The sequence below is a fragment of the Durio zibethinus genome, chromosome 26 (genome assembly GCF_047325235.1).
Source record: "Durio zibethinus cultivar Kanyao isolate XHJ-2024 chromosome 26, ASM4732523v1, whole genome shotgun sequence".
Classification (NCBI taxonomy): domain Eukaryota; kingdom Viridiplantae; phylum Streptophyta; class Magnoliopsida; order Malvales; family Malvaceae; genus Durio; species Durio zibethinus.
Window position 1 is genome coordinate 6474713 of NC_143187.1, and position 23568 is coordinate 6498280.

General features: G+C 34.7%; 3 protein-coding genes and 1 pseudogene across 6 annotated transcripts; 2 read left to right on the forward strand and 2 right to left on the reverse strand.

The window, feature by feature from the left end:
• Nucleotides 1-9179, reverse strand: LOC111274762 (ATPase 10, plasma membrane-type-like). Of its 3 annotated transcripts, none has more exons than XM_022859650.2 (22): nt 9063-9179; nt 8449-8522; nt 8232-8351; nt 7477-7575; nt 7216-7353; nt 6862-6996; nt 6554-6733; nt 5965-6171; nt 5674-5793; nt 5301-5420; nt 5083-5205; nt 4449-4553; nt 4134-4278; nt 3527-3688; nt 3023-3261; nt 1842-1874; nt 1653-1734; nt 1387-1547; nt 1117-1290; nt 839-1021; nt 584-753; nt 1-495 (listed from the first exon to the last, which is right to left on the reverse strand). In XM_022859650.2, the coding sequence occupies exons 2-22, from the start codon at nt 8512-8514 to the stop codon at nt 399-401; spliced, it is 2859 nt and encodes a 952-aa protein (XP_022715385.2). In that variant the 5' UTR covers nt 8515-8522; nt 9063-9179; the 3' UTR covers nt 1-398. The 3 variants fall into 3 exon arrangements, with proteins under 3 accessions (XP_022715385.2, XP_089611571.1, XP_022715384.2); XM_089755445.1 differs by having other exon boundaries at nt 6554-6729; nt 6858-6996; XM_022859649.2 differs by having other exon boundaries at nt 1117-1547.
• Nucleotides 9180-11639: 2460 nt separating this feature from the next.
• Nucleotides 11640-11924, forward strand: LOC149511279 (small polypeptide DEVIL 19 pseudogene; annotated as a pseudogene).
• A 1110-nt stretch (nt 11925-13034) lies between these two features.
• Nucleotides 13035-16961, reverse strand: LOC111274763 (4-coumarate--CoA ligase 1-like). The gene is made up of 5 exons (XM_022859651.2): nt 15881-16961; nt 14333-14531; nt 13998-14211; nt 13789-13891; nt 13035-13536 (listed from the first exon to the last, which is right to left on the reverse strand). Exons 1-5 carry the CDS (start codon nt 16877-16879, stop codon nt 13420-13422), a joined length of 1632 nt encoding a protein of 543 aa, XP_022715386.1. The 5' UTR covers nt 16880-16961; the 3' UTR covers nt 13035-13419.
• A 3279-nt stretch (nt 16962-20240) lies between these two features.
• On the forward strand, nt 20241-23350 carry LOC111318638 (uncharacterized). Of its 2 annotated transcripts, XM_022921510.2 has the most exons (6): nt 20241-20687; nt 20835-21201; nt 21343-22015; nt 22175-22469; nt 22617-22861; nt 22966-23350. In XM_022921510.2, exons 1-6 carry the CDS (start codon nt 20441-20443, stop codon nt 23158-23160), a joined length of 2022 nt encoding a protein of 673 aa, XP_022777245.2. In that variant the 5' UTR covers nt 20241-20440; the 3' UTR covers nt 23161-23350. The 2 variants fall into 2 exon arrangements, with proteins under 2 accessions (XP_022777245.2, XP_089611146.1); XM_089755020.1 differs by lacking the exon at nt 22966-23350 and having other exon boundaries at nt 22175-22504; nt 22617-22783.
• Nucleotides 23351-23568: the final 218 nt, after the last annotated feature.

Here is a 23568-nt window from a genome sequence, read left to right on the forward strand (position 1 = left end):
TGGACTACGAATAATTCAAAGAAATTCATCAAAGAAAATTTTCCACTGTGTCAGGTAGATTATTATTTTTGGAATTGACTAAATATTACAAAAATTAATGCAAATGAAAAGAAGAATGTTGAAATCTCAAGATAAAGAGTCCTGTTCTATATCAAAAAATTGCAACACATACTAGAAGATGGCAGGAGTTGTTCGCTTAAAGGACTGTTGATAATGCATTACTGACCTTGGAAGCCAAAATGAAGGGAGGGGACCGATCCCTGATTCGATTTTTAGCGACTCGTGGGCAACAAATGCTGATTTCTTTCGAGAATATACACAACAATACTTATGTGAGCAACTGCTGCTAGATTTACCTTCACTAAAATAACCGGAAATACCATGTTCACGTTTGTTGTTTAGACTGTATGAGCTGATTGGATCACATTTAAATCCAAATTCTTGAGCCTTACAACTGATTCTACATGACCTCTTAAAGTGTGTATCTCCCCAAGTCTGCAAAATTAAGTTGTTTCAGCAACCTCATTTCAAGAGATGTTCATTGCTTGTTTTTAAAGCTAAAATAAGTCAATGTCGAAGGTACCTGGCTATTTCAGCACGCCGCCTCGCCTGCTCAGCTATCAATGAAGATCTTGATTTTCTACCATTGACATCCAAGTCTGCGGTCATCAAGCCCTGTAGACTCCTCTGAGAAAGAACCCACTTGGCCGCCCTGTCTTCTTTTCCATAGTCTTTCTTGGAGGTAAATGCAGTCTGTTGCACATGGAGAGCATGAAAAGTCTCTTCAAGCAAAGATTTATACCGTAATAAGTATTAAAACAAGGAACAGGGCACTGACCTTTCTGTCAAATAAGAGATTCCAGGCTTCTCCACTCAATGCATAGCGAACTATGAACTTGATGATATCCAGGGGTATATAGAAAATTAAACTGTACAGCCATATAACACCAGCCCATCCCCATCCAATTCCGTTAATATAAGCAAAGCTAATATCTGCATAAACAGCAATTAAGGTAGCCACCTGCACAATGAGAAGGGATACACCATTAATGGTTTAAAAACTTTTCCTGATTTGCCTTTGTTTCTTAACAGACAAATTTTTTCATAGAAACTCGCCAGTTGAGCCACCACAAATGCGCACATCAAGAGAACACCAGGCCTCTCAAGGAATGACCAACTTTGACTACGAGTAACAAAGATGAGAGCCTGGCTAATGATGCTAACTTGCAAATATACTGCAGAGGAAATTTGATCGGTATTGTCGGATATAGACTTTACATTGAAGTGAGTCTGCAACAAAAAGAAGAGATTTTTAGGAAAAATAATTAGTTTCCAAAAATATCTGTAGGGAGAGAAAGAGGAAACAAGATTTGTAAATTTAAATACCTCAAAGAACTCAGTGTCCACTACAATCCAGTAAAAAAGGACAGTAACCAAAGCAAGATAGGTTCCAATGACAATGCCAGTTGCAAATATCTCATTAAGCTTCCAACTGTCAGGACCTGGAGATGGCTTTACTCGATCTTTGGAAATAGTCATAATAGTTCCTGATTAAAAATCCAAGGTAAAATTTTCAGTGCAAATACTTTATGAAGCCTTGATGTTCCTGATTAAAAATCCAAAGGAAAGGCTATCATAGATTGAAACACTACCGTCATTAAGGATTGCAATTATCAAAACCATGAAAGGTGGGAAGTCATATTCCCATATCAGAGCTAGAAGCACAAAACCAAGCTGCAAGAGTATAGTTATTTATGAAAAACATATCAGTATGTAAAACCGAAGTCATAAGTCCATGAAAGTGAATACTACAGTTGAAAGTGTGAAAGAAATTAACCTACCACAATTCTAATAGTTATGGAGACAGCATATATCTGCACATTCAAGCAAGGCACAGTGTTAGAAAATTTCAAAATAAAATATAAGAAATAATTTCAATTTAAAAACGGAAATGATAGGACAGTCATTTAAATTAAGAGTAAAAATTTATTATAGTTGGACTAAGTAGCTAATAGATCACGGGTTTGATTTTTTAAGCTTAGTTGGTCTTGCATTAATTAAATAATTAGTATATATTAATATTTAATTAATGGCACTTGACACTTGTAGTGTAAATAAAATATTATTTTATTTAAAGTTTATAAAATTTTATTTTATTTAGAGCTTTTAAGTGTTTAATTGATTAAAATCTATTGAAAACAGACAAAAAAAAAAAAAAAACAGAACAAACAATTAAGTTTGTATAAAATATACAAATAAATCTACTTAAAATAAACAATTTTAACTATTAAAAAACAGAGATAATTTATCTATTTAAAATAGATAGTTATGTTTGTAGGAGAAAAAAACACTTATCTATTTATAAAAAACTCATATAGTTTTTTGAAAAATACACAAAAACAATTTTCGAAACCCTCCTTCATTCTTCAAACTCCAGACTTCTTCTAATAAAAATTTTGTTATAGAAAACTTTTATAAAAATTCAGTGATCTTGTGATATATCGGTGAATGCTTGATGGATTGATGTCGTTAATGAAAAATGCAGCCAGTCATTGGATTTCATTATATCTTCAAAAATTTTTTGACTGCAACATTTTTACGTATCTACTAAATAAATAATACAGTGGGGTCAAATAAAACCTTAAGGAAAATAGCATTATTTTTCTCAAAATTTTAAATTTACCAAAAACAGTATTTTTAGATTTTCAGTATTTGCAACAACAGTCGGTGTTATCAATATGGAAATCTAGGTATCAACAGAACACAAATTTTTAACTTCCGAGTATTACTCCAAATTTGCGGTTTTGTGAGAACCAACCAGGCTAGGCTATGTTTGGAAAACGTGCAATATGACAAAAGCAGTTGTAGCATGTCAGCTATAATACCTCTTATCTTAAAGTCAGACAGTGATAAAGTTATGCTTGATTATTGAATATTACTTGTGATCTAGGTGAGTACACTTTCTATGGCAGTTTTTCATTGCTAAAGATATAAGCTGCTGTTTAAATGATTGATACTCTACCGTATAGTTTTTCATCCTTTGGAATATAGCTCTGCTAGTCAAGACCGCACTGACTATCACACTTAAGCCTGGCTCAGTCAAGACTATATCTGCAGCACTCCTTGCAGCATCTGTAGCATCTGCCACTGCTATTCCAATGTCTGCTTTCTTCAAAGCAGGCGCATCATTCACACCATCTCCAGTCATACCCACCACATGCTTCTTTTCTTGCAAAATCTTTACAATTTCGTACTTGTGTTCTGAAAGTTGTATAGAAATGTAGGCCAAGTCAGGGGATGAAGTCATAAAAATAGGAATGAATGAATGATGGTACGTTATAAAGCTATCTCATCCATTCCTAGGCTACTGATCTAGTCATCGCTTCATCCGCAAGTACCATAGAGAACTGACTGAAATGTTATGATTCTTCTTTTAAACGCACACTTAAATCCTTTGAGTTTATTTCTCTAAAAGTGGTGTGCTAATTGGGATAAAATAAAGATTCATATTTTTCTTGATAAATACCAGGGAATACTCCAGCAAAGCCATCTGCCTTTTCAATGAGTTCATCCACCGGAAGAGCTTCATTCTCATCCCTTTCACGACCCAACAATGACGAAGAAGGATACATGTTTGTTCCCATGCCAAGTCTTCTGCCTGTCTCCTTTGCAATTGCTAACTGATCACCTATATTAGTATGTACAAGACAGATTAGTGTATTTATGAAACATTGCTGCTTTTGGGGGTTAAAAGCATCTTGAGTTGGTCTACGAGTTCAGCCTTAGCCTGACTTAATTGAGTGAGTTTATGTAAGTGTAGCATGCTAGAACTGCACTTAGGAAAACATATCACGTTCCATTAGATGATAACATTCACGGGACTTTTTTTCTTTTCAACCCCCAAAAGATTCTACAATGAATATTTGTATGTCTTGCTCACAGAAAATAAAAGGAGAATAAATTTTTATGCCAAGATAAAAATGAATTCAACCAGCATATAGCAGCTTATAGATAGTCATGAAATACACAACTCAAGACAAATGAGAGTAATACTACTAGAACGACATAACAAGTAGGTAGTCTAGTGATGCTAGAAATTGATGATTCCAACCAAGCAAGTAATTCATATGTACCTGTTATCATTTTTACACAAACTCCAAGGTTTAAGGCCCTTCGAATGGTTTCAGCGCTATCATGTCGTGGAGGATCAAATAAAGCCAGCAACCCACAAAATGTCCAGGGACCTCCAGGGCTCTCCTTTGTTCTTTCTGGAACTTCCTGAGTAGATGATTATGAAAGTTACTGAAAATGTTAGAGAATAATTTCAATGATAAGTGGAAACTCAAACTATTTTCATATTTTTTCCATTTCAATACTGATATCTTTTGTGACAAGTAGTTTCTGAATTAAACTTTGAAACCATAACTTCAACCAGAAAGATATTATACCTGAAAAGCAACACCAAGAGACCGCAAGCCCCTTTCAGCAAATTTGTCAATGATAGCATGCACCTTTCGAGCAATTTCATCTTTCTCTGCGCAAAGACTTAGTATCTGGAAGAAGAACAAGAAATCTCGTGATCTGTTGCAACTTAATTTACCAAAACCAAACTGCCATAAGACAGCACAAACTGGTTTGTTAAAGCAAAGCTACACCAAGCTTGAGAAGAGCAAAAGAAACAAAGGGGTAAAACTTAAAAGTGAAAAAAAAAAAAATGCAATTCGAGTGATAATAAAGTAGATTCTGTAGGCTCATCAAACTTTTAGTGCAAACTCAAGCCCAAGTTCATGTAGCAAATACAAATGTAAGGGTCAAGCATTTATACGATTGATCAGTATTAATATTTCAGAAAGAAGAAACAAGGATATTTTTATTCCACGGAATTTAAAGGTGATTATGCAACAGAAATGAGCCATCTCACAAATTTATGGTTGAATTTCATTTAATTACTTTGTCCTTAGTTCTGCTTTGTTCATAGAAAAACTTTAACCTGGTTCTGACCAAAACTTAAATTAGGATTCTAGCAAAAATTAGCAACCACTCATGGAATTGTAAGTCAAGTCTCTTCAAGAAGATGTCTACCTGCTCAGGAGCTCCTTTGCTGGCACGGTACCAATTACCATCGGAGTCAATGTATGTAATGGCAGTACGTTTGTCTACTGGGTTAAATGGCAGAAAGTGAACTTCTTTGATGTTTGCACGAGCCTGAATGTACAGGTTTCTTTCATTCTCTGAACATAAACATTTAAAAGAAAAAACAGAAAAATAGAACCTTGAAATTGAACATTTTCTATATTCACCTCTTTTGGGTCTGCAAGCATGTTAACGATGGCTGCATCAATAGCATCCTGATTTTCCATTCTTGAGGCTCTTGCTGCAAGCAGAACAATCATGTCTTTATCCATATCTTTGCTAAAAACCTGCACAAAACGTGAACTTGTCTATTAGCCTTCATCTGAAAATCGAGGCATTGCAAAAACCAAGGAGTTCAGCTTTTAGAGGAAATCAAAAACTACATATCATGTGTAACTTATCAATCGATGTATCACTAAGTATCATCAGATTTCCAAAGGCTTTTGTCAAAGATGTTATTCCAATACACTCAAACATTCATTTTTTCCTCCATGTTGTGTGGATAGATCTAATGCACGGTTATGAAGTCAGCTATTGTACCTCAATAAGATTTCGATCAACAGTAAGGCGATTCAAGGTCAGTGTTCCAGTTTTGTCACTGCAGAGGACATCCATTCCTGCCATTTCTTCAATTGCAGTCATCCTTTTTGTTATGGCACCCTTAAAAAACGAACCAAACAATGTCATCCTAATTGTTTTAGTTTGTTGCTGTGCTATTTGATGAATGTTTTACCTCAATTTTTACAAGAAAATCATGTGCACTAAATACGAGGTCAGTAAACAGAAACCATGCAGTACAAATTTTGGTAGGATAGCTATTAAGGCTTGCACCTGTTGAGAGAGTCGATGAGAACCAATTGCCAGAGTAACAGATAGTACAGTTGGCATAGCTATAGGAATTCCTCCAATCAAGAGAACCAGAAGGTTGTTGATTCCATCTCTGTATGAACGGTGCTGTATAGGGAACATGACGATGATTTCAAGAATCATCCCTACAGCAATAGAGCAGATGCAGAAATTCCCAATGGAAGTGAGGACCTGAAAGAAAAAAATCACGCAAACTGTATCAGATTATACTCTCATTTATGGTTTGCATATAATTTTAACCGAACCTAGAACAATCTTTTCCTAATTTAACAAAGTTCCAAATATCTTCTCAACTATTATTGAGTTCCAACCACAGTTTGGAAAATGAATGCTAAAGCTAAGATTCTAACCTATGCCCAAGAGTTTAAAAATGCCAAGCATGCACAAGCAGATTCTGTTCCTTACTAGAACTGTGAAGTTCATCCCATCAAACTAAATTCATTAACAAAAGGCTGAAAAGCATCCTGAGGAGCGCTGGTGGATCTCTTATGGAGGAAATTTTGGTAACAATTAGAAACTGTTAAGCTGAAAATTATTGATGTCCTAAGATCACCTGCTGAAAGTGTCCAATAACTTCCGTGGAGTCGACTAAGTGTGCTGCTTTTCCAAAGAAAGAGTGAACTCCAGTAGCTATAACAATAGCCTCAATCTCGCCTTGCTTACAAGTTGAACCGGAAAATACTTCATCTCCTGTCCTCTTAGTGACTGGAAGGGATTCTCCGGTAAGGGCTGACTGCAAACAGAAATTTTTACATGATGTCTTCAGTTATTTAATTGATAGGAATAAATGCAGACAACCAAATGTGACAAATATTAAGCCTAGCAGGTTTGCATGTTATTTAATCTGTAAAAAGCACTTGCCTGATCAATTTTAAGTGGGTCTCCTTCAAGAAGGCGAGCATCTGCAGGGATGATATCCCCAAGTTTTATGCTAATTATATCTCCTGGTACTAAAATAGCTGCATCTCTCTCTTGCCACTGCCCATCTCTGAGGACCTGTATAAAAAGATTATGCAAATTGACATATTGTTGTATACGCAAAGGCATTAAAGAGATTTAGAGAAAATTATGAAATACCAGATGATAAGAGTTTCTGTGAAAGAGCAATTAGGCAATGCTCTCCAGAGGGGGGAATGATAGATTCTTGTATGATAATATAAGAGTTAATGCAGACATTAACTGTAACGTAGAAGGCACCACAAAGAAGGGGCATACCTTCGTTTTTGGAGCCAAACGGGCCATAAGTGCTGCTGCAGCATTTCCAGCATTGTTTTCCTCTATAAAACTAATTGTTGAATTGATGATCAAAAGGCAAATGATACCTACAAAGTCCTGCCAGTCAGGACCCTGGCCCTGAAAAAAAGAAACCGAAAAAGCTATCAGGATAGCCATTTAATAACAAAAGTAGGGAGGAAAAAAAGAACTTGAAATAGAAATTTAAGCTCCGAAAAGTGCTTGATAAAAGAAATAACTTACTCCACCATTAGCAAGGACAATTGCCATCACTGCTGCAGCTTCCATAACCCATGACAACGGGTTCCACATAAAGCTTAGAAACTTCAAAAACTTGTTTTCCTGGATTAGAATAAAAAGTAGCAATTACTAATTTACTCCAACTGGATAAAATGTAAACAAGCTGCTTTCTATACCAAAAAGTGGCTGTCAAAAGTAATGTGGCCCAAAAAAAGCCAAGAAACTAGTAGTTTCTACATGTTCCCTAGCAACTTTTGGATTTGGAAATGAAAAAGCTTTTGAGTGACTTTCGGGATATCAGTAACAAAAACCTAGTCCATTTATGCTTTATCAAGGCTGATTGAACATTTGGGGCAAGCAATATTCGGAAATTGAACTTTAAACCCATTTAAACCTACAGTTGGCCAGGAAAGCAATCTTTGACATGGTTCCGTAATTTCCTCTGTGCATTGTCACAGTGCTTCAAGGAAATCAAATAATCTACCTCCATATCCCATCGCCAGCTATCATATAATCATATTAAAGCTCTTTCCAATTTCTTTTCGTGAATGGTCACACTTCTAACATGACAGGATCTTAATCTAGTGACAATTTTGGTGAGCTAATAGGCGACTTGGTCTTAGTCTAGCGTTAGTTTTGGAGCTTTAGTATGGAACAAGATCTTATTCCACTGATGCTCTAGGGACTCCACTATTGATGAATAATGATGAATTAATTGGAGTTCTGGAACTATATATTTTCAAAATACTAGTGCTTACCGACTTCTCTTCAAGCTTATTTGGACCAAAAATATGCAATCTAGCTTCAACATCTTCAGATGTAAGTCCTCCTTGGGATGTCCTCAGTTGCTCAAAAACTTCCTCTAGTGGTAACCGTGCCTTTTAGAAACAGGGTATTTGAAAAATGATTTAGTAACATACAATTCCGAATTCCAAAACAGTGGAAATGTCAATTATCTGCTGTACTACAACTCACCAAATCAATCCCCTCCCGGTTGAAATTCTCGGGATCCAGCAAAGGTTTCTCAATCTCTTCACTCATGATTCAAGCTATAGAACAAGGAGCCAGGGGAGACCAAGATGTTAGTTTTGAACTTAAATCCATCAATGCTGCGTACAATCATAGATACATAGATAATAAAAAAAAAATCCACATGAAATGAATCATATCTTTGCTGAAAAGTTCGACTATATTCATGTCCTTAAATTATCAGGTAATTTCTGTTTCGGAAACAAGTTACAATACTATTCTCAGAATTAAAATAAATCAAATTTCTACTTTCATAATTCCAACATAGTCATAAAAGTTACTATCCATTCAAACTCTTTAAGTACTAAAAGAAAAACTACTTTATACTATAAGAATCTTTCAATGCCATATGCCATACCACTCGCGGTAGTATGTTAATTATGATTCGAATGGAATAACAGATCACATTACATTACAGAAACTAACAGTAGAACTATGGATCAGAGTCCTAACTAAAGAAAAAACACATAGAAAACCAAAAAGCTTTGGAATCAGTTTTGTCTAGACAACAAAGAATAGACTATGAAAGTGTGGAACTGGGATTTCAGTTGACGACTTACTTTTGTTGAAAACCAGTAGTGAAGGGGAAATGCAATAAAGCCTGCAAGTGATGAGCTTCCTTGTTTGCTTTTCCTTGAGGAGGGTACGAAGTATAGTATAAAGAAGCTAAGGTAGACAAGCGAACTGAGATGCTTAAAGAGGGACAATAACCCATGTTTGTTTCGCTGACCGGTGGTTGGCATCTCACAGACAACAGCTTCTCCTAAATCTGGCGTCACCCTTAGTTCTCTTTGGTCTTAATACAAATTGGCAAGTGTTTTCAATTCTTAGTTAGAAACCAAGAAACTTGAAACACCACCACACCCCCCCCCCCCCCCCCCCCCAAAAAAAAAAAAAAGAGACCGTTTGCTCCAACTACCTCTCAAAGCTTTCTCTTTCAATTTCCAAACCTAACGGTCACTAAGACCCAAATCCGAAGCCCAAATATATTTGGACTTTTTCCTGCTTACATGATAATTGATATAACACATGGTTTTTATTTATAATATATAAATAAATGGTCAAAATCAAATGTATTAAATTTGGACTTTATAATATAATTCATACTAACAAATAAGTTGGAGAGTCGAAAATATTATGTGTGGACAGTTGGATATTTCATACTATCTATCAAACAAATTAAGTAGAGGCAGATTTCGGAAGCGTTTGAAAAGGAGGGTGTCACCAACCCTGGTGGGATTTTTCTTCTATTTTATTGGAAGTTTTTATTTTTTGGGCTTATTGGGGTCCAATGGGTAGATGATGCGTTGGCATGTGTTGCATGGAGTAAATGACTTTTGCAATTTCAATCTTCCACAATGATTTACAGTATGATGCATTACGCAAAAATTGTCATGCTAGATCTCGGGATTCATAATGTTTTGACTTGAAATCATGTGCTGGATTTGTACTGTTAGAATCTTAAGTCATTGAAAGTTATTATCTCAACATACATTGCACATGGTCATAGATGATGAAATATAGAGAAACCAACTTCTAAAACAAGGCATTTGATAAATTAAGGACATTAATTTTCCTCGAACAAAGGTTCAACTTTCAATTTCATACCATGTATGAAAAATAATGATACCGAAGGTCCAAAGCTGTCAGGACATAAACAACAAAGCTTAACCCTGTTCTATGCGATTGTAATTGTTAAAGATGGAAGTTATGTTATCTCATGATGTAGTGCTACACTGCTACTGCTAACATAAAAAATGAAGGCTTGGAGTTCGAGTCTATTTCTATTTCCATCCATTTTATCAGACTAGAAACCTATAAAAGATGTTTTTTTTTTTAAAGCTTTAAATAGGATTTGCAAGATATATTAGGATTCAGGAGTAGCATTTTATGGTGATAGTGAAAAAGGATGCATGTTCTGCATCAGGGATTTGAGCAAAAAATATCTATGGAGATACTTAGAGATGTCTGCATTAACTAGCTCTAAACGCGATACACGGAAAGGATAAAGATTCCGTATCCAAATTTACTGGAATGATCATGCAATATCCTTTGAAAATATCAAGTAAGCTTGCATCACAGCACAGGATAGTCAACAGAGTAATGTTAAATCTAATCACTGTTGGTTTCCCCACAAAGTACCTGCTCAGAATTCTTATGATCTTTTTCTTGAAGCAAACTTAGCTGAACAATGTATGATCAAGAAATTCAGATAGTTTTCCATGGAAAACGACAAAGGATCAGCAAGCTAATGCAAAATCTTGTGATAAAATTAATAATTTAATAAGCTGTAAGAGCTGTGAGATGCCAGAATCAACAACAATATATATCCTTGCAATGAATGAATATAACAGTACTACTACTAAAGCACCAGCTAGCAGTTCAATTAGTTTCTCTGTAAGTTTTTTATTTATTTAGTCTTTAAACTTTACATCAAAAAAAGAGATGTAATCAGAGGCTGGTATATTCTCAAGAGTTGAATTGATACTAGATAGTGGATACTGATAATTATATAACATATTGCCAACAAAACAAGTAATACTGACATATTGAATCAAAAACAGTTGGTCTTTTGAGTCTTTCACCTCCAACGAAATAAAACTGGGATTCTGACAGATTGATTTCCACTTCTTTCATTCAATGGTAGGCAAAAGAAATTGCTCAAGATTTTGTTCTCTTAAGTGGGAAAAATCTGTTAGTTGTAGGCATATAGAGAAGAGACAGAGAGTTGGGAGTATGAGCCACGTTGGAGAGGAAATCCAAGTAATCCAAGACAAAACCAACGTCCTGCCTCAAATTAAGGCCATCTTACCGGGACACTGTTCCCATAAGCCAAATCCATTGCCTTGTCTTCATTAAACAGCTCTCCACTTTTCATGCTCACCTTTGCCGCTTCTCTAATCCACATTATTTAATTAATAATTATTGATCGATACTCATCATTTCCAAAATCCAACCAAGAAAGATTATTATAAATGGAGAATATAGAAAAATAAAGCTTTCTTTTGTTGATTTGAAATTTAAATTCTAACACATGTAATCTCTTCTCGTGCTTCCTTTAAATTTTCCTTAACCTTTTTTAGATTTTGGGATTCTAATTGTATATATACTTTACCCTTAACCCACACGGCCTCAAGCTCTACGTTGAGCTTCTCTTTCTAGCAAATCTAGTAAAATACTTTTCTATTAGCCATGCATGAGTTTCAATTCCCGCAATACAACTGTGGAGCAAAGGCCTCAGCAAAAAGAAAGGGGCATGGTTTCTCCACCAAGTGTGCTTCCTTGGTTAAGCAGCAACGTGGTCGACTCTACATCTTGCGCCGCTGTGTCACTATGCTCCTTTGCTGGTACATTCATGATGATGACTAGCAAGCAACACCACCACACCCTTCCTCAAATTGATCAGTCCCATCATCACCCGCAATGAGTTTCACATTCTTAGTCTTCATCAATCATGCTAATCCTGCTTGGTTCAATGGGCCGGGCTACAGTGTGGAATATTTACAATTTTCTCGCTAGTTTCCTTTTGTGTTTTTGACCTGATTGGAGTAATCCGATTGGGTTTTGAAGGGAACAGGAGAAGTTTATGGCCACACTCCTGCTTTTTCACCAAGCTGACTTGAGCATGATCTCGATGAAGTTGGTATATGTTATATCAAAAGTTGTTTGCCTGTTGCTATTATGGTTAAATGTAACTTTGTATTAAGCCTTTTAAAAGCATACCACTTTTTCTCTTTCCTTCACTTAACCCAACTCTCTTAAATCCTTTTCGATTAATTGGAGACGTGCTTTAAAGTAATAACCCTGAAGAAAGAATAAAGGAAACACTTCTTACAGTCGTAATGGTTGATCAGCTGTGTATGATAGTTTATGTTTGAACTGTCACTTCAGAAGTATACAAAACAACAGGATCTGATAATTTCATTGAAGAGTCTGTTCTATTTGCCAGCTTTTTCTGCACATGGAATTAAATTTTAATTGTTCATCCTGAAGAGATGACAGAGGTTTGGCAACTAAGCGTGAACAAGATAGTTAATGAGAGATTTTCAGATTGAAAATTATTTTTTTGCATAATTGGGGGACAATATGTATTAAATCTCACTAATTGTACTAAGATTAAGACATAGTTAATGCATCTTGTATCCTTAGAAATATATCCATCTCTAATACTTGATATGCTCGTCGGAAAAAGGCATCAAGCAACCTAAACAGTGAACAGTTTTCTTTGTTTAATCTTTCCCAGAAAAAATGTTTTATGCAAATGCAGTTGGTCAGCTTTTGGATTCTAACATTTGCTTACAAAGCTACCCCGGAATTTGATTGCTAATGTTTTTTTATTGGATCTTTTGAATATTTTTTGGTTTCATGCATCATAAATGTTCTATTGGCCCACTTATCAACCACAAAAGTGGAGCATAGCAGACAAAATTGACAATAAAAGAAGAAAAAATGAGAAATTAAAATTATAAATTCTAGAGTAGTTTTTTGAATTCAGATTGCTTTACCCGAAAAATGACTGAAGCCATAAGGAATTTGTCCACAAAATGGAAAACTATATTATAGTATTGTTTTTGTGTTTTCAATTTGCAATTTTCCATGAGAGAACATTCTTACAAATAAAAAAACTTACATCTTCTTTCATTTAACATTCTTGCAAATAAATAAAACTTACATCTTCTTCCATTTACCATAAAAGGCAAAAAGAAAGAAAAAAACAAGATATTAATCAATTATATGTCCTTTAGCAAATTGAATTCTTTATCTCATAATTTACATTCTTTCCAAATGCGCTTCGTATAAATCAGCCATATTGGAGGAGCATATATGAACAGTCCTGCTTCTTTATAATAGGGACCCTTGCACTCGTCGTATATTAGTTCAAACTTCCATGGGAATGGGAGGATCTGGAAACAACTTTCAATAGTTTCCAGTAGCAAGTTTAGCTCTCAATTCCTTTCTCAAAATTTTGCCTGATGGTGCCTTTGGAATGGCTTCAATGAAGAACACACGACTTATTCTCTTGTAAAACACCACCTGCACCATTGTACAGAACAATAGCAGCATATTCAGAAGTTGGTCAAATGGAGCAATAGCAACTTGACTGGGTTCAACTTTATCTTAGCATGAATGCGAGTAGGCCCAACCAGCTGAGCCACCTAATTTTGGTCAAAGCATGATCTCCAACTGACCCACTTTCACCACTCACCATTATGGCCTTACGGGCACCCTAGGTAGCAATAATTGAACAAATTTCTTTATGTTCTAAATTAGAAAATTTTAAATTACCTGTTTTGAAATGTATTGCTTGATTTCATCCTCACTAATTTGTGATTTGTCCGATCTCACCACAAATGCAACAGGAACTTCTCCAGCCACCTCATCCTTCATGCTGAAATTGCAGATATATATTAGTATTTAACGAAGCCAGAAGCCATTAAACCAAGAATCTAATTATGATAGTACTATAAACATGGATTAATCATTATTTCACTTACGCGACCACGGCAGCATCAACGATGTCAGGATGGGCAATGAGCATTGCTTCAAGCTCAGCAGGAGCAACCTGAAAACCTTTGTATTTGATCAATTCCTTCAATCGGTCAACGATGAAGAGTTCATCATCATCATCAATGTAACCAATGTCTCCAGTATGTAACCAGCCATCTTTGTCAATCGTCCCTTCCGTAGCCTCAGGGTCATTAAGGTATCCTGGAATATATATTTATTCATCAAAGTGGTTCATGTTTTATTTTCATGAATCAAATATCACGTGATAAATATTAAAAAATTATGGTAAGGGCATTTTCTCTTTTTGTTTTTAATAATTTACCTTTCATGATCTGATCTCCTCTAATGCAAATCTCTCCCGCCTGGTTTCGTGGTAGGGAGGAACCGGTGTCAGGATCAACAATTTTCATCTCTGCGTTCCTTACCACAGTCCCACAAGCCCCAGATTTTATTTCAAATGGTTCCTTTGCAAATCCCAAGCACATTGCTAGAACTGGTCCTGCTTCTGTCATTCCATACCCCTGTAATAACGTTTGCAATTAAAACCTGGTCCACCATTTGTCGACTCAGATCATCACATTCAATTAAAGTGTGTTTAAAGTAGGCATTATCCATGGTTGCTGAAAATTTTGTTGCTTTTAAGGGGTTAAAAAGGCCTATAAGATACCAAACTGAACGGCAATAAGACAGAGGATGCCGGCCAGCCACACCACCAGAATTAAAGTGAAAAAACAAATGATTAGTGGATCAGTAAAGTTTGTTAGATATGTTGGGCTAGAGACTTGGGTCAGTGATGATTGGCTAATTCTAATCTTGGTATATCCACTATCATATTTAGTGCAACTACAACGTCATAGCTCGACCCCACATTATTAAAATTACTAGGTGGTGTCGTCTTTGAAAACTAAGTCAATATTTTTTTATCAGTATTTTATTTTGGATTTTTCTTTTTGGAAGGAGGGGTTGGTAAAGAATTTATGAAAATAATAAACTTATGGGAGTACCATTTACTTTTGTTTATTATTGCACATTGATGAGTGACCAGAACGGCATAAATATTCTATATGATATTGATAGGAAATAAAGAATATATTACTCCTTCAGTTTTATATATTTTTTTAATATTTCAAAATTATATCTCTTTTTTTAACATTTAAATTTTTTTATTTTTTTGTATTTTGAAATTATTTTTATGATTTTTTTGCTTTTTGACATTAAAAATCATAAAATTTTAATTTTACAAAAAGAAATTAAATTTTAATATTAAATAAATTAAAATAAAAAAATTGTAAACTCTATAAAAGTTATTAGATAATAAATATTTTAGAACGGAGAGAGATTATTTATTATTCTTTTTATTATACACTTAAATGTTTGGTGTTTAAGACTTCTTTTAATATTATAACGTAAGCGAAATAAATTGTCCAAGTGGGTACTCCTTGAAAAGAAAGCTGTCTTTCCCCCTTCGGATATGCATGGTACATGTACCTAATAAAAACATTTCCCTAAAAAAAGAAAATCAATTTAAATTTCTTCTACATTTGAAAAGAATATTAAATTTTTAATTAATTAGTTATGAAAGTGTGTGTTTATAATTGGTTTGTGATTATAGTTTCTGCAAACACAAATTTTAAAACACTACTGACCACCAACGACTTTGAATAAATCATGGAGTATAAAAAATTGTTATTAAATTAAAAAAATGAATTAATTTAAAATCCAGGATTATATAGTATACATGCATAGGAGATTCATTTACCAAATGGAATTTGACCTGAAAATTGAAACCAATGAATGAAGAATTTTCGAAACTTTAGCTGGACCAAGTATAACAGAAATAAAAAGACAGATAAACTTGGCTTCCACATACCTGACCAAGTTTGGCACCAGGAAACTTGGCTCTTACGGCATCCTCAAGCTCTTTACCCAACGGTGCAGCCCCGGACTTCACCATCCTTACAGGAGACAAGTCGTATTTATCAGTTTCAGATGACTTAGCAATGGCCAAAACTATAGGTGGCACTATTGGAGCAATTGTCACTTTGTATTTTTGTATCAGCTCCAACAACAATCTAATCTCAAACTTCTGCATGATCAAAATTGCAGCCCCAACACGTAGCCCGCAAAGCATAATAGAATTCAGGGCGTAAATATGGAACATGGGCAAAGTACATAAGATCACATCTTCACTGTGGAAATACAAGTTTGGGTTTTCTCCATCGACCTGTTGTGCCACGCTTGTGACTAAACCTTTGTGTGTTAACATCACCCCCTTGGGTAGCCCCGTGGTTCCCGATGAATAGGGTAGTGCGACGACATCGTCTGGAACGATGTCGACTTCAGGGAGATCATTCTCGTCAGCTTGAGTTAACTCAGAGAAATGTAAACAGCCCTCTGGGGCTGAGTCAATGCACATGATCTTGACATCATTGTCTTGGGCAAATTCCTTTACTTTATCAACGTAGCTGGCTTGCGTGATTATGAGCCTGGCGTTGGAGGCTTTTGCTTGCTTCGATACCTCCGCAGGGGTGAAAAAAGGGTTGGCAGCTGTGGCGATGGCACCACGGAATGAAGCGCCGAGAAATGACAGGACAAACTCGGGAGTGTTTGGTAACAAAAGCATTATCACTTGACGTTGTTTGATGCCAAGCTTGTTGAGCCCTGATGCGACTCTGCGAGCTGTGAGCTCAACTTCTGCGTACGAATAAACTTTACCTGTCGTCCCATTAATCAAGCAGGGCTTGGAGGCGACGTTCGATATGTTCTGGAAACAATATGAATGTAAAGGGATGTGCTTAGGGATATAGATATCAGGAAGCTTTGATCGATAAATGATTTCTTCTTGCTGCAATTCTGCTTGGGGTGCCATTTGTGACTAGGGAAGTTGCGCTGCAAAGAGAAAAATGTGTTGAAACTTGAAAATTTTAGGCTTTGTATATTGTTTGGAGCCTGAGAGGAAATGATAGCTGGCATTGTTATTGATATAGTAAGAACACTAAAGTTGGTGAGGGGGTTGGTGAAGGTTAGAATGGGGATTTCAAGGATTGTTGGAGGTTAAAAATCGGAAATTAAGAGGGTGAAGGGAAATTTGTGGTGTTCGTTAAATGGAGAAGCAGGGCAAGGAGGAATATAGGGTTGGTGGGGGGTTGGTTTTGGTGAGGGGATTGTGATGGGGTCCATGTTCGGTTGTGAAAGATAACAAGTTGACTCAAGAGAGGTAGCCTTTTTTCAAGACGGCTCTTTACCCACCACAATACGTCAGTTGAAATTGTCCCTGCTGGACCATTGCACCTTCACCTACCACAACCCTGGTTGCTGTGAGTAGGACTCAAAGCCCACTCTCAACTCCTTAAGGCTCGAAAGCCTTTTCAAAGGTTGATATTCAACAAGCCCACCTCCAACTTGCTGATCATCATGCCAATTAAGAACTTATTAAAATCCAAATTTCGATAATGAAAAGGAAATTTTGACAGGGAAGATGAAAAAAATGTTTAATTTAATAACAAAAATTCATAATAACATATATTATTTTATAATTTAACCTTTAGAATTTTTTTTCCTTCCTTTGTATCCTTGTTTTTTTTTTTTTTTTTGAAAAATTTCCATCTTTGTTGTTAAATAAAGTGTGCTATACGCGCTTTCTAAATTTACTATCACTGTTTCTATTACTATTATTTATCGTATTAGATTAGGTAAGTGTTTCTTTTTTTTAAAAAAAAGTATATTAGATTAATGTTGAATTCACGTGTAAATTATATATGCTTAACATATATACGAATTAAAAAAAAAAATCAAAGTCAAGAAGAAAAGGAAACAGCCCAACAGGAGCTTAATTAATGGGGTGTTAGAATAGGTAGAATAGAACTCAATATTTTTTTATCATATTTCCACACGCCTTTATGCTTACCTTCCTCCGCATTAGGTTTTTTTTTTTTTTTTCCCTTAATGTTCTCAAGTTCTTAGCCCAAAATACTTGGAGCTTTTTTTTTTTTTTTAATTAAGATTGATAACTATAGTATAAATAATTAAATAAGATTTTTTTGGCCAATAATTAAGATTTTGTTTCATTGTTTTATTATTACACTCATTCTTATACTAACATTTAAGTTGTGTTTGTTAAATTATTAAAAATTAAAATTTTCAATGATTTTATTTTTTTAATGCTTTTTTTAATGAAAAATTTTCAATAAAGAAGTGATAAAAAATATTAAATAGCTATTAACTACTTAATGGATTAAGTCAGTTTTATTTTTTTTTAATATTGATTTTGTTAAGTTTATTAAACAGTACCTTATTTTTAGTTTTTTTTTTTTAATAAAAAATTTGAAACCAATTCTTTATAGAAAATTTACTAACTAGTGGATCAAATGCTTGCTATTTACTTTTGCTTGTTTATCAGGTTTAGTTGTTATTTTAACTAATTAATAATTCCTATCATTTGATTTAAAACAAATAAAAATGAATTATACTTCACATAGATAAATCACCTTAATTAAAGATAACATCAACTATTATAACTGAAAAAGAGAAAGATATTGGGCCTGAAGCTTCTTGGAATAGAATCAGTAGATAAAAGGGCATATGACCCAATACGTCTTGACCTGAGAAATGCTATTATATTCGACTAGAAAAATTACCCGGTCACATCGGGGATGTAAAATTTTTTTATTTTGATGAAATATAAATTTTTTAAATTTAATAATAAATTAAAAATTATTTTTTTAATATTTCGTTAATTTTCTATTTTAACAAAATATAATCTTTTTAAAAAAAATAAAAGCAATTGATATTGTAATTATGTCACCCAATTACAATTGAATAGATATTGGTTTCTATTTTAAATAAAGGAGATTACTTTAAAAAATTGTATAGATTAAATTTAAATCCAATAATACAAACATAATAATTTAACCTAATAATATAATATTTATCTATTATCAATATTAAGTAATTATCAAATTCAAACTTATTTGCTCACAAAATCAAAGGCCACAGCCATTTAACTTAATTTTAAAAAAAAATCAATAATTTTATTATGGTAGGAAGAGCATTACAATAATTTTGGTTAATAATAAGTGGAGGGTATTTTTTTTTTAATTATGGCTAGAAAAATATTAACTTTGATCAATTATGATATTAGGGTATTTCAATAATTATACTAAATGAGATATTATAATAATTTTAACTAATTATAAAAGAGGTATTACAATAAATTTAAACATATGCATTCAATTGTCAAGTAATTAAAAAAATATTATCATAATTTCTAATAAAATTTTGGTTGATTATGAAAGGAAGGGTACTATATTAAATTTTGACACCTGTCAAGCAATAAGCAAATAATTGAAAGGGCACAATTATCATTTTTAAATGGGTTTATTTTCATTATATAGCTATAAATTTTTAAATAAAATGACATATGTCAACTTCTTATGAATTGATTATTAAGATATTTTCGTAATTATAATAAAGGGTATTATAATTATTTTTATCAATTTTGATGGAAGAGTATTTTTGTAATTATAATAAGAAGATATTATAATAATTTTGATCAATCATGATAGTAAGTAATTTTTACGATTATAATTAGAGGGATATTATAGTAATTTTAGTCCAATACAATATGAGAGATATTTTCATAATTATGATATAGTGGTATTATAGGAATTTTATATTTATAAGAGTAATATTTTTATTATTTAAGAATAAAGACATTATGGTAATTTGATATTTATAAGAGAATTATTTTTGTCCTTTAAAAAATAGGAAGCAATACTAATATACATTCAAAAGAGGGGTATTTTTATCAATCACATAGGAGGGCATTATCGTTTTTTTGGACATATGTCAAGCAATTTAGCCAAAATTGGAAAGGTAAAATTGTCATTTAATATGGTAGGTTACTTTTGCATATAGTTCTAGATTTGCCTCGCCAATCCACTCCAAGAGAAGTAACTTCGAAGTAGTTTAGTGGCAAAAAGAAAGCAAACGGCTTGGGAGCCAAGTTTTGAAGAAAACATATTGGACAGATGACCATGTTTGTCAAAAAGAGGAACACACCTCTAAAGAAGACACAGACTATGTCTAAGAAAATCAAGTAATCTAAACCTTCAACGAAGTAGAAAGTGTCCAATGAACAAAACTTCTTATCAGTTAAGTTTGAGACCAATCTTGGAACTTCAAAATTGTATGTCATTTGACTGTTATTTTAGTCAAAAAGGGGCATGCACTGTATCTATCTATATTTGCAGCATATATTTCTAATATAACCCTCTAACGAAGTAGTTTGTGTCCAATGAATGGAACTTCTTTGTAGCCAAGTTCTAGAGAAAGCTATTGGGGAACCAAGTTATATGTAGCAGCTAGACAGATTGTCATGTCTGTGAAGAAGGAAATAGGCCGAATTTACTAAACAATAGCAATTACTGATATGGCAAAAGAATTAGCATTTGATGATCTACTCTATGTAGTTGGGAACGAGAACGAAATTTTCTTGCTTTCATGTGCCACATTTGCCGAGGAGTTGCAGCTCCAGGAGATCCTGAAAGAGTCCATGATCGCTTCTGAAAGTACCAAAAATGAATTGTCGTCGTTCTCTTCGTCCTCGCCGCCAACATCGACGCCTGAAGCAATTTCATCGCCAAGTTCCGAGCTATCTCTGGAAGAGTTAGAGAGAGGTTAATCATCCCTAAACTACTGTGATATTTGCTTTAATTAGAAACAGGATTTTTTATGTTGAAACGTCAATAATTTTCTCTAGATTGCATACAAAATATATGTACCGAGAAAGATAAAATATAACGCGAACTCTGTAACTTGTCCAGATTTTAACTTCAAAGAGCTGGAAGATGCTGCCTGTGAAGCCTTCAAGGAGCTGGAAGATGCAGTTTGTGAACCCATCAAAAAATCTGAGTGTCCTGTCTGCCACAGATTGTCCTGCACTGAATGCGCTATTCCCCGGCATTCAGGGCTTAATTGCCTTGAGCAACAGTGGATCGACTGGGATGAGTTAGGAAGAGGGCAAGCCCAGAGTTCAGGACTTATTTGCAATAAGCAACAGAGGATTAACAGGGACATGAAAGGCAGAGAGCATTCCATGGTCAAGAAACCTAGCCGAATAAGATCAACGAGACATCCCCAGTCCAAGTTCAATGGAAGAAGGATGGGAGACATCCCTCAAACCAGTTCCAGGTCAGTGTTTGTCCTAATCACCAATGTGTTTATGCCGAAGGGAAAGAAACTTGTTTAAAATATTTCAACTAATAATTTTTTTATTTGATTAACTATGTTTTGGGACAATTTAGTTTACATTTATTTAAAACAATGATCCAGAAACAAATTTCATACAAAAATGAGTTCAAGGGGCGAAGACATTCTAAATGCTGGTACTAGTAACAGCCAAGATCCTAAGGGAAAAGGCATAGCAATAGAGGATGACTGGCTGCTGGTCTCTAATAGGAAACCCAATAGCAGAGGAGGAAACCGTGCAGCCAAACGATGGGGTGATCTTGAGGATCCTAATCCTTTAAAAGGTTCAAAAGATAACAATACAAATGTTGTTCATGAGGATAATTATGATACCTTGGATGATGAAGATGACTTTGATTCCGATTCAAGTAAAAAGAGCCATGAGAGTCGCAAGAAGAGTAAATGGTTTAAGGAATTTTTTGAGAGAATGGACGCTTTTAATGTTGAGGAGATCAATGAGACCATGTGGCACTGTCCAGCATGCCAAGGTGGTCCCGGTGCCATCAAATGGTACAGAAGCATCCAGGACCTGATAGCACATGCCAAAACGATAGGAGCAAGAGGGGTGAAGCTACACCGAGAGCTTTCAGAGCTTCTAGAAATGGAGCTGAGCATTAAGGGAACTTCAATTGCTCCTGCTGAACAAATTCTTGGTAACTGGAAAGGTTTAAAAGAGGATGGAAGAGATCACCAAATAGTTTGGCCTCCCATGGTTGTTATTATGAACACAATGACAAGCGTTTTTAAGGATGGAAAGGTAAGATTATCAGACTTTATATTGGTTTTTAACTGTTGAATTAACTTGAATCTCGGTGGTCATTATTGATGCTGGTTTTTACTTCTGATTGAATTGAAAAATTAAATTCTTTCATCTAATATGGAATCTGCAACTTCTTTGTACTGAATTGGATTTCAGAATGTTGGCATGGGAAGTCGAGAGCTTCTTGAGCACTTCAGCTCGTATCCTGCTTTGAAGGCTCAACACTCCTATGGTCATCAAGGTCACCGTGGTTTGAGTGTCTTGATTTTTGAAAGCTCGGCAGTAGGTTATTTAGAGGCTGAGCGTCTGCATAAGAATTTTGTCGAGCAAGGATTGGATAGATCTGCTTGGAATTCTTGTGCAAACGAGGTCCTGCCAGGAGGAGAGCGTCAACTTTATGGTTTCATGGCAGTGAAGGAGGACCTGGATATCTTCAACCAGCAATGCCAAGGTCCTCTCTCCCTTCTGTCTCTCATCCTATTGAAGGTTTTCATTAGTTGCCCTGGATCATTCAATTGAATCCAACTAACATGCATAAGATTTACACTTGCTTTCAGTTCATCTTCTCTTCTAGTGACATGTTATTGCTATTGATCAGGTAAATCAAAGATCAAATATGAGCTGAAACCATATCAAGAGGCTGTTCTAAATGAAATCAAGAAAATGAGCCAGGATAGCCAACAGCTTATCTGGTTGAAGGACAGGCTTAAAGAAGAAAGAAAACGTGCAGAAACTTTTGAAGGATCGGTTAATAATCTGAGTAGGAACTTAAAACAGAAAATGAACGACATCCATTTATTTGAACAGAGGGTCCAATTATTGTATGAAGAAAACAAGGAAGAGGTAAAAATACTGTGACAAATTCCAGATAAAATTTTCTTTTAATTGGGACTAATGTAAGTATTAAGCATACTTTTGGTGACTGAAAGTTGAGTGGTGTTTGTCAGATGGACTCCCAGGAGAAGTTTTACAAGGATCAAATCAAAATTCTTGAAGCAAGGGTGAAAGAGCTTGAGAAGTTGCAGGAATCAGACGCAAATCCTTTGCATACACAGGAACCTCCACCTGCCCTGGCCTGCCAGCTGATGGAGGAGTACACTCCATATCAGTACTACAACAACCTCAGTATTGATGAGGACTGAATAGTGGAAAGCTCCCGCTCAAATCGAATGAAAATTGGAATGTGGACATAAACAACGGGCTTTAAGACTTTAGAGCAACTAAATATGTAGGAGCATCCCTGATGATGCCTTGTATGTTTCCAGGGTTAAATGCCTGGTTTATTTAATAGGAGCGCAAAGAGATTATTTTCAAAGAAATTTTTAGGAAAAATCAGGTTTTGAAATTAGTTTTAGAAAAATCTTCCTAGAAAGTACGATACTTTTAATTAATGTATTTATTTAATAAGAGTATTAAGAAAATTATGGTCTCAAAAGTTACTCATAACCCATTTATTATTTTACTTCTATGAAATTAGTTCGATTGTGCTTTATTTCCCACTTCTATCAAATTCATGCATTGCCGGTAAAAAGCTTGTCCTGGATAAATCC

Excerpts from the sequence above, each read along its gene's own strand:
- LOC111274762 (XM_022859649.2), bottom strand. The coding sequence starts at position 8,514 with ATGAGTGAAGAGATTGAGAAACCTTTGCTGGATCCCGAGAATTTCAAC. Across the intron at positions 6,172-6,553 it reads TTATTGGACACTTTCAGCAG|GTCCTCACTTCCATTGGGAA; the intron begins GTGATCTTAGGA and ends TTTTTCTTTCAG. Across the intron at positions 5,206-5,300 it reads TGCTTGCAGACCCAAAAGAG|GCTCGTGCAAACATCAAAGA; the intron begins GTGAATATAGAA and ends CTGTACATTCAG.
- LOC111274763 (XM_022859651.2), bottom strand. The coding sequence starts at position 16,879 with ATGGCACCCCAAGCAGAATTGCAGCAAGAAGAAATCATTTATCGATCA. Across the intron at positions 14,532-15,880 it reads CTGGTGCCAAACTTGGTCAG|GGGTATGGAATGACAGAAGC; the intron begins GTATGTGGAAGC and ends ACGTTATTACAG. Across the intron at positions 13,537-13,788 it reads AGCAATACATTTCAAAACAG|GTGGTGTTTTACAAGAGAAT; the intron begins GTAATTTAAAAT and ends ACAATGGTGCAG.
- LOC111318638 (XM_022921510.2), top strand. The coding sequence starts at position 20,441 with ATGGCAAAAGAATTAGCATTTGATGATCTACTCTATGTAGTTGGGAAC. Across the intron at positions 20,688-20,834 it reads TCTGGAAGAGTTAGAGAGAG|ATTTTAACTTCAAAGAGCTG; the intron begins GTTAATCATCCC and ends TAACTTGTCCAG. Across the intron at positions 21,202-21,342 it reads ATCCCTCAAACCAGTTCCAG|AAACAAATTTCATACAAAAA; the intron begins GTCAGTGTTTGT and ends ACAATGATCCAG.